Consider the following 12591-nt stretch of genomic DNA (forward strand, 5'->3'; position numbering starts at 1 on the left):
AGAAAATAAAGTCAAAGCTAAACAAATGTGTGAATAGGCTTTTCTTATTTCACAGAAATCAGTTTAGTGTTTTCCTTTTATATGAGATATAATTTCTATTTCTTATATCTTCTAGCAACTTAATCATTTCGTAAATAGCTTTCTTGAAAAAGGCTCATTTGCTTAGGGAATATGTACCTATTCCATTTGCTTTTAATTTTTACAAATAATAAGACTACAATTTTCACTACTGTCTGAGAAAAAACTCTTTTGTGCATGAAAACACGCACTTTGGAGTGGTAATATCAAACAACAACATCAACCCACAAAGCAGGTCAATCCAGTTTGTCTCTCAGACTGTCCAAGGTATCACTTTTAGACTCGGGTTTTATTTCTCTCTCTCTCTCTCTTTTTTTTTTTGGTTTTTTGAGACAGGGTTTCTCTCTGTAGCTATGAAGCATATCCTCGAAGTCGCTTTGGAGACCAGGCTGGCCTCGAACTCACAGAGATCCGCTTGCCTCTGCCTCCTGAGTGCTGGGATTAAAGGCGTGCCCCACCAATGCTCGTTGGGTTTTATTTCTCTTACTAGTACCTTGGCAATGTTAAGTTGGGGTATTCTGTTTTACAAGAACAAAAATCTTGTACATTTCATTGATTCAGACTTAATGTATAAGGTTGTACTTAAAAGCACCGACAAATAAATGTTTAACACCTGCTCTGCCTTAGAAAACAAACTAAATAGGTGTTATATAGGTGAGAAAGCCAAATGAAACATAGGTAACACATGCGGGAACCTGAAATGAATATAATACTTTTGAGACCGGCATTTTCAATGAATTATGGGGCTGATTGCAGTAATATTCTCTTCAGTTCTCCACATGGTGGTCACTGCATATTGATTACATAGCTTATGGAGTCCCTAAGATGTTTTTACCTGAAATATTTAGTTCCACTAAATATTTTGTGTTCAGTAACTGGGTTCTTCCACTTTGTGGAATAAAATATTTTAAACTTCAAGTTTTTATGTGTATATGATGAATGTGTGTGTGAGTGTATATGGTGTGTGTGTGTGTGTGTGTGTGTGTGTGTATTCCACAGTGCACGTATGGAAGCAAGAGGACAACTCTGTGGAGCTGGTTCTCTCCTTCCCCCTTTATATGGACCGTCATCAGGCTTTTCCCATTGAGCTCTCTCACCACACTCAACTTTCACATGTTTTAAAATCAAATTTCTAAGTTTAGCATCAGTTCAGCTGCTAAGACTCCAGTAGGTTACAAAATTATTCTTTTCTGTTTTCCAAAATTACTTTACATTGTAAAAAATATAACTCTTTGAAATAGCAGAAATCCACTACAAGTTTAAATGAAAGCTATTTTTAAAAGTATATCTTAACACTAAGCTTAATCCTTGTTCTGAAGTGCTTACTATCCTAGTTAAGTAAACTGTGCTACAGAGATACAGGTAAACAGGGACCCCACCCATCTGATTAGAGAGTATTGCCTTGGGCAGTACTCTTGTTACTGCCAGGCCCACTGCTCTTTATAAGATACCAAATAAAATTTTCTCTGTTTTTGCATTGTCTTAAAAAAAAAAAAAGAAAAGCTGGGTGTGGTGGCTCACAACTTTAATCCCAGCACTTTGGAGTCAGAGGTAGGTGGATCTCTGTGAGTTCAAGGCCATCCTGGTCTACAGAGCAGGTTTTCCTATAGCCAAAGTAATGCAGAGAAACCCTATCTTGAAAAATTAAAAGGAGAAAATTTATTGAGTCTTTTATTGTATACTTCTTTTTAGCTATTTTCTTCAGTGTCACTCAAAAAATATCATGAGGTCAGCCAACCTTCTGTTTCATTTTATCCCACTCTATACGGAATTAACACCCAAGGGACTCTTGAGGAGAAAATACGTTTTTCTGCTTCAACTTAATTAAATCAATTCAATTAGTTCTTTCATTCAACAAATATTTATTAAGCACCTACAATATGCCAGGCACTGTGCTGGGTGCTGGGGATACAACTGTGAACAAGATAGACACAGTCCCTGCCCTCAAGGAGCTGACAGTCTGGTAGTTTACAGACAAGTACACGGGCAATTACAATGCAGTATGGTGAGTGCCGTAACGGGTGAGAAACATTAAGAATGGCACATAACTTGGTGTCATAGGCAGGGCTGGTGGGTAATCATGGAAATGTTTCCAGCACAAAGAAAATTCAACTGGAGTGCTGAAGGATGAGTGACAGTCAGGTAAAGACAGAGAAGAGCCACAGACTGAAGAAATGGTAGATGCAGTATTCTGTGTGCTGTGGAGGTCCATTTGCTGGCTGAGAAGTTAGGTAGGAGTAAGAGAAAAAGACATCAGGGATGGCCCAGATTGTGAAAGGAATCATTTGCTCAATAACAGAAGTCACCTTTCCTGAGGGACAGACAGTGCATACAGTGTTATAAGGATTATGCTGTAGTGATGCACAGATATTGAACAGGAATTATAATGATTGAAGGGAAGGAAATCAGTTCTCCATATTTCTGCCAGAGTGTAGGTGGTGTCACACCCTGTGCCCTCGCCAGGCCACCTTGCTGCACAAGCCCTGTACACAGGCCACTGACAAAAGAAGTGGCATTTTGTCTGCTCACCCATAGGCTCTTACCATCACCTCCTCCTATGAAAACTCAACTCATTCTTCAAGGCCACACTTCAGGAGTCATCATAACTTGTGCTTTCTGCAATGATCCCTCAGTCGGTGATTTTTATCTGTATCATTGAACTCATTCATCATTTCAAATGAAGCAGACCTTTTAAACCATAAGTGTTCTTTTTTTTTCTTAAAAATAAACATGGTATAATTGTATTCACAATTTCTGGGTAAAAATAAGGGTTGAGTTTTTTCAGCTGTGGTCTGCCCCAAACTGTTATCAGTGCCTTCAAAGAATTCAAATAGAAGTATAGGAATGAGGGTGAAAGTCCAAGAGACACTATGCAGCAAAATAGTCAAGTAGAATTTCCACACTCGTGGTGGTGTCAGAATAGCTGTTCATTCCCAGATTCAAAGACACCATCTTTGACAACTTAATCTATTACCCAATGAACCCACGGAAGGAAGGGAGGGAAGCATAGTGAGCAGAAATAATCCAGACAAGCTACATTTTCTTCCATGGCCTGTCCCTTGACTTCTACATTCCTCATGGAGTCTTTGAGTTCCTCAAATTATTTGGATAATCAAAGGGAAAAATTTAACTTCTGTAGATAGGTACTGTAAGAAAAACTGTTAGTTTATTCTTTTGGGTGAGTACAAAAACCACAATTTTGTACACAGAACAGGATTGTAAATTATATTGATAGCATGAGTGACCCGTAGTCTTTTTTAATTCTACATTTCAGATGGATGACTTCATGTCAACATTTTCTTCACTCTTTTCTTTTTGTTCCTGATAAACAAACACACTATATGAACCAACTTGTGAGACAGAGTGAAGGTTACCGGAAACAAGGTGACCAACAACTTTTACATTAAAAAAGTCTCTACAGTTTGTTACAGTGATGCCATTTATATCAATTATTGCGATGTATTGTTCCCTAAGATGGTTAGAAAAAAGAATTGTGTTGTCCTCTACTGGATTTACTTCAGTTAAAAAGCAAGCATGTTTCAGTATTGTTTTATTTCCAAAGTAACTGTAAATACTTTCTTTAAATTTTGTTGTTTTTTTTCACAGGATTTACATGTTTTTTATTTTCTTATCACATTTTAGTTACTGCTTGTCTCAGCTGCAGATTATTCCATCGACTACATGGGTGTTCTGGAGACACAGGCTAGCAGGTTTCTTGACCTCTATTAATCCCTTGCTGTGGCGACCAAGCCCTTTCTGAGAAAGAACTTCACAGTTGAATGCTCTAAATGGCCAGTCTGATTAGTTTTAGTTGCGCTCAAGTGAATTTGTTGCTGTTAATACACCCATCCCAGATACCCTCCCAGACTCCCCCCAAAAAAAACTAAATTGTGAGTTTTCCTGATATAAAATCTGAGTCTGAATTTCCGTGCTGAACTCATGCACTGGTTCTGTCCGGCACTCAGAACATCCTTCCTGCTCTCAGCCAAAGGATGGGTTTAAGCCAAGACCCACTCTGGGCCCGTCCCTGTGGGCTGCATTTCCATCAGTCACCAACACAGTTTAATTAAGGCACTCGATTATTTTTTTGGTTTTTATGGTAGGTCCGATGCAATGACAGCCAATCCCGAACTTTGTCTAATTGCAGTTCCTGTGTGTACGGCCTTGGGGCAGTCGGGGGTCAGCACACGGCCGTTCTCTCCCACACTCCCAGTGATGGATAACCTGGCTTTGTTTCTTATGGCTTCAGAAAAAGTCAGCTGGGTTGCATGAAAAGGAAACAGAGAGGATGGCAGGTGTTATGATATTTCTGTTGCTTCAACAAAACGTGGCACATCAAACACCAAAATATCGATAATTAGACATCTGCATTTTTTTCCATGTGGTTTTTGGTCATAGGCAAATTGCTTATAGGGGAAAGAAAAGCTCAGATACAATAATAGATGAATTAATCATCCTAGAATTTTAGATTGCACATATTTAAAAACTGTTTATAAGATCATAAAATTGGGTTTTTGAGCAAATGTGTGTAGGAAGAAACTTTTCACTACTTGGTCTCTACACTTTAGTACTTCCAAAGAAGCTTCAAAGCTCTCTTGTGTTTGATGGACATTCTTTAAATCATTGTGTTTTCTTCTGGTGCAAGGAATGGTTTCATAAATCATGATAAACTGTTAAATCATAAGTACACAAATTTCCTGTTTTCTTCTAACAGACCTTTGTTCACACGAGTTACAGACATGACTCAGAACAGCACAGTGAGTGACACATAGTTCACTGTATGCCTGTTAGGAAGCAAGGCTCACTTGTATTATGCTTTAAGGAGGTGCATTGAAAGTAGGTGTATTTGAGAATGCACAGAATGGAACAGGGTCTTCTGGTGCTGCAGTAAGGGTGGCCTGCCTCTGAACATTCATTGAATCTTTATTTTCTGACTTCTCTCTCAGGTAGTAGAAGGTAACACTATATAGAGGGGAAGCCAGCTCTGTAATCATGCAAATCTGACTACAGTTTACTGTTTACTGACTCCAAATACTTCCTAGCAACTAATTCCTACTGTTAATAAGAGGAAAATAAGATGAAGGAGATGCGCACTAAGCTTAGTATGAGATTTCAACACCCTACTTTCACCACTGGACAGGTTTACAAAACAGAAAACAGAGAAATGAAGGAACTAACAGATATTATGACTCAAGTGGACTTAACAGACATCTATAGAAATTCCACCCAAACACAAAAGAATACATCTTCCATCTTCTTAGCACCTCATGGAACCTTCTCTAAAATTTACCATATACACGGTAATAAAACAAATCTCAACAGATACAAAAAATTTTGGAATATCATCCTGTATCTTATCAGATCACCATGGTTTAAAGTTAGAATTCAATGACATTAACTATAGAAAAACATACAAACCCATGGAAATTAGACAACATTCAACATAATTACCATTGGGTCAAAGAAGAAATAAAGAAATTAAAGATTTCCTAAAATTCAAGCTTATGGGACACTTTGAAAGCAGTGCTAAGAGGAAAATTCATATCACCAAATGCCTACATAAAGAAGCTGGAGAAATTTCCCACTAGTGAACTATCACAACAACTTAAAGCTCTAGAACAAAAAGAAGCAAACTCACTCAGGAGGAGTAGACACTTGGAAATAATCAAATTGAGGGATGAAATCAATGTAATAGAAATAAAGAAAACCATAAAAGACAATGAGACAGAGTTGATTGTTTGAAAAAATCAACAAGATAGGCAAACCTTTATCCAAACTAACCAAAAGGCAGAGTGAGAATATCCAAATTAGCAAAATCAGAAATTAAAAGGGGACATAACAACAGACACTGAGGAAATCCAGAGAATCATCAGGTCATACTTCAAAAACCTGTACTCCACCAAATTGCAAAACTTAAAGGAAATGGACAATTTCCTGGACAAATACCACATACACAAATTAAGTCAAGAATGGATAAAAATTTAAATAGATCTATAACTCCCAGGGAAATAGAAACAGTCATCAAAGGTCTTCCAACCCAAAAAAGCCCAGGACCAGATGGTTTCTGCACAGGATTCTAACAGAATTTCAAAGAAGAGCTAATATCAATATTCCCCACATTGTTCCACACAATAGAAACAGAAGGAACATTACCAAACTCTGTTTACAAGGCTACAGTTACACTGATACCAAAACCACACAAAGACATAACTAAGGAAGAAAATTGCAGACCAGTCTCTCTCATGAACATCGATGCAAAAATTCTCAATAAAATATTGGCAAATGGAATCCACAAACTCATCAGAAAAAGCATCTGCCATGATCTAGTAGGCTTCATCCTAGAGATGCATGGTTGGTTCAACACATGAAAATTCATCAGTGTAATTCACCATAAAAAAAAAAAAACTGAAAGAAAAATAATCATGTGATCATCTCATTAGATGCTGAAAAAGTCTTTGACAAAATCCAACTCCCCTTCATGATAAAGGTCTTGGAGAGATCAGGGATACAAGCAACATCCCTAATCAGGGATGCCTTTATTAAAAGGCAATATAAAGCAAGTCAACAGCCAACATCAAACTAAATGTAGAAAAACTCAAAGCAATACCACTGGAATCATGAACAAGACAAGGCTGTCTACTCTCTCCATATCTATTCTAAGTCCTAGCTACAGCAATAAGAAAACAAAAGGCAATGAAGGGAATACAAATTGGAAAGGAAGAAGTGAAACATTCACTATTTGCAGATGATATGATAGTTTACATAAGTGATCCAGAAAAACTCTACCAGGGAACTCCTACATCTGATAAACACCTTCAGAAATGTGGCAGGATACAAGATTAACTCAAAAAAAAATTGGTATCCCTTCTATATACAGAAGATAAAAGGCCTGAGAAAGAAATCAGAGAAACATCACCCTTTACAATAGCCACAAACAACATAAAATATCTTGGGGGTAACTCTAATTAAACAAGTAAAATATCCGTATGACAAGAACTTTGAGTCTTTAAAGAAAGAAATTAAAGAAGATATCAGAAAATAAAGATCTCTCATGCTCTTGGATAGGTAGGATCAACATAGTAAAAATGACAATCTTGCCAAAAGCAATCTACAGATTCAATGCAATCCCCATCAAAATACCAGCACAATTCTTCACAGACTTTGAAAAAACAATTCTCAACTTTATATGGAAAAACAAAAAACTCAGGATAGCCAAAACATCCCAGTACAATAAAGGAACTTCTGGAGGCATCACCATCCCTGACTTTAAGCTCAACTCAAGAGCTATAATGATGAAAACAGGTTGGATTTGGCATAAAAACACACAGGTAGACCAATGGAATTGAATTGAAAACCTGATATTAACCCACATATTTATGAACACCTGATTTTTGACAAAGAAGCTAATTATACAATGGAAAAAAGAAAGCATCTTCAACAAATGGTGCTGGCATAACTGGATGCTGACATGTAGAAGATTGCAGATAGACCCATATCTATCTTTAAGCATAACAGTCAAATCCAAATAAACCAGAGACCTTAACATAAATCCAGCCACAGTGAACCTCAAAGAAGAGAAAATGGGAATTACTCTGGAATGCATAGGCACAGGACACCACTTTCTAAATATAACACCAGTAGTACAGACACTGAGAACAACAATTAAAAAATGGGTCGTCCTGAAATGGAGAAGCTTCTGTAAGGTAAAGGACACTGTCAATGAGACAAAATGACAGCCTTCAGAATGTGAAAAAATCTTCACCAACCCCACATCTGACAGAGGGATGACCTCCAAATATACAAAGAACTCAAGAAACTAGACACCAAAATAGCAAATAATCCAATTAAAAAATGTGGTACTGATCTAAACTGAGAATGCTCAACAGAAGAAATTCAAATGCTGAAAGACATTTGATGAATTGCTCTACACCCTTAGCCATCAGTGGAATGCAAATCCAAACAACTCTGAGACACCATCTTACACCTGTCAGAATGGCTAGGATAAAAAACATGGATTACACCTTATGCTGGAGAGGTTGTGGAGAAAGAGGAACACTCCTCTGTTGCTGGTGGAAGTGCAAATTTGTACAGCCATTTTGGAAAGCAGCATGGTGGTTTCTCAGAAAATTGAGAATCAATCTACCTCAAGACCCCAAAATAACACTCTTAGGCAAATACCCAAAGGAGGCACACTTATACTACAACTATGTTGACAGCAGCATTATTCATAACAGCCAGAACCAGGAAACAACCTGGTTGCCCCTCAACTGAAGAATGGATAAAGAAAATGTGGTACATTTACACAATGGAGTGCTACTAAGTGGTAATAAACAATGACATCTTGAAATCATAGGCAAATGGACTGGAAAAAAAATCATCCTGAGTGAGGTAACCCAGACCCAGAAAGACAATTATGGTATGTATTCACTCATGAGTGCATATTAGACATAAAACAAAGGTTAAGCATTCTACAGTATACAACTCCGGAGAAGAGAGGTAACAAAGAAGACCCTAAGAGGGACATACATGGATCAGCCTAAGAAGGGGAAATAGACACTATCTCTTGAAACCCTCATCTGGTAACTGAGGGAAGCAGATGCAGCGATTCACAAGTGGCTACTGGACTGAGGTACCAGAGTTTAGTTGAAGAAAGGAATGAATGATGATATTAGCAAAGGGGTCAAGACCCTGATGGGGAATCCCATAGAAACAGCTGATCTGAACTGACTCTGAACTGACAGCTGGGGAACCCAGATAGGACCTAACTAGACTCTCTGAATGCAGGTGACAGTGGTGTCTGGGGCAGTTTGTGGTGCCACTGGCAGTGTGACCAGGAGCTATCCCTAATGAATGAACTGGCTTTTTGGAGCCAATTTCCTATGGAGAGATGTCTTACTCAGCCTAGACATGGAGGAGGGTGGGGAGGGCCCTGGTCCTGCTTCAGTGGGGTGACGGGACAGAATTAGTTGACTCCCCATGGGAGGCCTTTCTCTCTCTTTCCAGAGCAGATAGGGGGTGGGATGAGGGGAAGGTGGGGGGAGTGGGAAGAGGAGAGGGACTTATAACTGAGAATAGTATGCTAAAAACCAAACTAAAATGAACTATAAAAAAGCTGAACTCAAATTGCATTTAATGACTTAACTGTGATTAAAATAAAGGTGAATCTAACAGTAATCAAATAAGTATAGTGAGAAATTGATGCCTATTTTCATAATGAGGATTTAGGATAGGAGTTTATAGAAACATCATAAGCTTTTGTATTTAGAATAATTTGGCATATGATGAAGATTTTAGGGAAATGACACTCTGGTTAACTTCCATTAGTCCCTTGAAATCAAAATCTGGTATTTAAAAATTATCTTTAGTTATTATTAATTGTGCGTGCTTGTGTGTGTGTGTGTGTGTGTGTGTCTGTGTGTGTCTGTGTGTGTGTGTGCTCTCTCTCTCTCTCTCTCTCTCTCTCTCTTTCTTTCTTTTTTTACCATGTGGGCCTGAGGATTGATCTTAGGTCATTAGGCTTTGTAGCAAAGGGCTTTACACTCTAAGCCATCTTGGTGGCCCCAAACTTTAGATTTTATTTGGTACCTGAATTTGCACTCAGTAAATATTTGTCCAGTGAATGAATATCCAGACAGGGAAGAATTTTCCCTTGTTTGTAAAGGGAAAAATTAGGATAAAATTCCAAATAAATTTTGCTTTGTTGGGAGTTGAATTCAGGTGGCTTAGGATGTAGGAAGGTGGGAGAGGAAAACCATGATCAGAATATATTGTATAAAAAAAGCACTGAAGGATTCATTTTGCTGAATACAAATTGTGTAACCTAAAATAATAAGTGAACATATTGCACATTTTTAAAAAATGTACAAAATGTACAAAAACTGAAATTCAGTTTTTGAGAGCTGGAAGTAGAGAAATTTGGTTACATTTAAACATGTGGTGGCACTCCTGTAATCCCAATACTGCGGATGCAGAGGCAGGTGAGTTCTGAGTTTGAGGCTAGTCTGGACTACAGAGTGAGTTTCAGAACACCTATGGCTACATAGAGAAACTGTGTCTCAAAAAACAATAACAATAACAACGACAGACATGTGAAAAGACCCATCCTTCATGACAGAATATTACCTGGGAACTCAGAAGTGTATTGCATTGTAAGTCATTTTGCTTTGACAAGAGAGATTCTTGTGAGTGCTTTGGTATGGTTATAACTTAAGAACAGTGCTGTTTGCAGCAAGAAGGTGTAACAAAACCACTTTCTTTAAAAAAATATAAGCCAGGGTTTGGGATTGGAGTTTCTTCAAAACTTTCTAATGTAATCCTCCTTTTCATGGCGAGGTGAAAAAAATAAGAGCCCATTAGTGGATGCCTAGTTGTTTGGAACACAGTAGCTTTCAGAGGAAATATTTTGGAGCTTAGATTGAATTAATTCTGATGCTGAAAAATATAGGATAGAAGACTGTAAGTCCAAGCAAGCCAACGTGTGTGTGTGTGTGTGTGTGTGTGTGTGTGTGTGTGTATCATGTATATGTGTGTCTGTACATGTGGTGTGAGTGTGTTTGGCTGTGTGTCTGAGTGTGTCCATAGAGGCTAGAAAAGGTTATCAGAACCTCTGAATCTCAGTTTTAGGTGTTTGTGAGCCATCTGATATAGGTGCTGGGAAGTAAGAGTTGGTTCTCCATTAGGGATCTAGCCCGCCAAACATCTGAGCATTGCTCTGGCCCTTTGCTGCATTTCTTAGTAGATCTTCTATGTATAAAGTTTCCAGAGTTTGGTTTTGGAGATTCTGGTTAGCATCTAAATTAATACTCAATTAATTATAGTCAATAGAGCCCCTTCTTTTCTTCTCTTTTTGTTTTCCTTTCTTTCAAGACAGAATCTCTGTCCATAGCCAAGGCTAGCCTAAATTTTACAGCAATCCCCTTGTCTCAGCCTTTCAAATGCTAGGATTCTAGCCATGAGTGGCTATGTCAGTCTCTGCAAAGTTTTTAAAAGGAGAAAAATATAACAATATTTACTCTCAAGTCTTTGCTGCAGGTACAAATTATTTTCATTTACTCTGAATGCTACTGTTTTAAAGTTAAAAATTACATGACTATGGATGCTTTGTCTATATTTAAAACATATTTTATAAGCTCAAATTTAGCCTTAAAAGTGATAACATATGATGAACTTCAATGATAGTCTTCAACTAAAAAAAACATTATGATGTAAAAGTTCTAACCTGTACCTAACCTGGGAATGTTTAACTCTTTTCTGTAACATTTTACCAGACTTTTGTAATAAATGGCATTCATTGGTGTTTTTTTTTAATAAACTTTTGAATATTACTTCTCCATCTTGGATTTATCAAATGATTTTAATGAACAAGAAACTCAGTTTTAGTAACACAAAAAATAAGATGAATTATAAAATTGATATCAAAATTCATTCCAAATAACATAGGTCAGAAGAAAGAAGATCTTTCTTCAATTCAGCAAAAATTAAGATAAAAGCATTTTCTAAATGGTCATCAACCTTGCACAGTCTCAGTTTATTTTCATGAATTTTCAAATAATTTCTCCCACAGCTGCTAACCACATCAGAAGACGTGCTCTTAGTGTTTTTATTTGAGTGAACTGGGGGCTTAGTTTTTATGGTTTTCAGGAAATTGACAAGTGAGCACCTGGAGCGGTCATATTTTGCAAGTGTGTTCACCCATGGGTTTATGGGAGGCAGGGAGAAGTGGCAAAGTCTGGTTCTTCAAGGGTAGCTTCTTTCTTTCCTTTCAGAAAGTAGCACACACTTCAGAAATTTCTATGTCAATAAATATTAAATCGACCATATTTTTTGGCACAACCTCAGATGTACATATCATTATATTATATTTGTTTCCTTGGCTTTCAGCTGCCTCAGGTACTGGCTGTCTCTTTGAAGCTTCAATGACTCATTTATCATGTAATCAAAAGAAATAGTTGATTCACTAGGCTATTATAAAAAATGGTTTTGTTACCATTCTGATTTTAGAAGAGCAATACTAAATTCATCAGGGCCTTATTTTAAAACCACCTCCGATCATTAGAGGAAGTAAGTAAATGTTTAGATTCTGAAAAAGTTAATTTCCATCTGTACTTCCCTGAGTGTGCATTGTTTTTAATATGACACAAGGGGAGTGTATAAGTAGGGCTGATGTGGCTTTTAAAAAAGGAGCCAACATGGAGAAATGGAAAAAATGCATAATAACTCACTGCAATATTTCACTTTTCTCTATGTCATATATATACACACATATATATGTATACATACATATTTGTATACATACATATGTATTTATCTGACATCTTGGATGGAGAAGGCCTAGATTGTCTAGAATGCCTCAGTAATAAGTGGTCTTGTATAAGTTGAATCTCATTTAATAAATATGTATCATAGCCAAAATTCTGACAATATGTCTACCTACTGGACTGGCTTGAGGACTACTGGTAGATGAACAAACAACAGGGATTAATGCTTCTGAATATAGAAAGATGACTGGCCAAT

The 12591-nt window shown here is 37.3% G+C and overlaps 1 protein-coding gene and 1 long non-coding RNA gene across 6 annotated transcripts in view; one reads left to right on the plus strand and one right to left on the minus strand.

The window, feature by feature from the left end:
* LOC107979488 overlaps positions 1 to 12591 on the plus strand; it is a 46576-nt gene that overhangs the window by 9151 nt on the left and 24834 nt on the right. Inside the window, exon 3 of one of the 4 annotated variants that reach the window (XR_004769549.1) lies at positions 3353 to 3512. The exons of the other annotated variants lie outside the window; for them this stretch is intronic. This is a non-coding gene — a long non-coding RNA (uncharacterized LOC107979488). Of the gene's footprint in view, positions 1 to 3352; positions 3513 to 12591 lie in introns of those variants that run through there. 4 annotated transcript variants of the gene reach the window in all.
* Gria4 (glutamate ionotropic receptor AMPA type subunit 4) overlaps positions 4173 to 12591 on the minus strand; it is a 351745-nt gene continuing 343326 nt past the window's right edge. For both annotated transcript variants that reach the window (XM_035443428.1, XM_035443427.1), the window contains exon 16: positions 4173 to 4337. In XM_035443428.1, coding sequence (XP_035299319.1) covers positions 4173 to 4337 — 165 coding nt within the window. The remainder of the gene's footprint in view (positions 4338 to 12591) is intronic.

The sequence above is a fragment of the Cricetulus griseus genome, chromosome 4 (genome assembly GCF_003668045.3).
Source record: "Cricetulus griseus strain 17A/GY chromosome 4, alternate assembly CriGri-PICRH-1.0, whole genome shotgun sequence".
Lineage (NCBI taxonomy): Eukaryota > Metazoa > Chordata > Mammalia > Rodentia > Cricetidae > Cricetulus > Cricetulus griseus.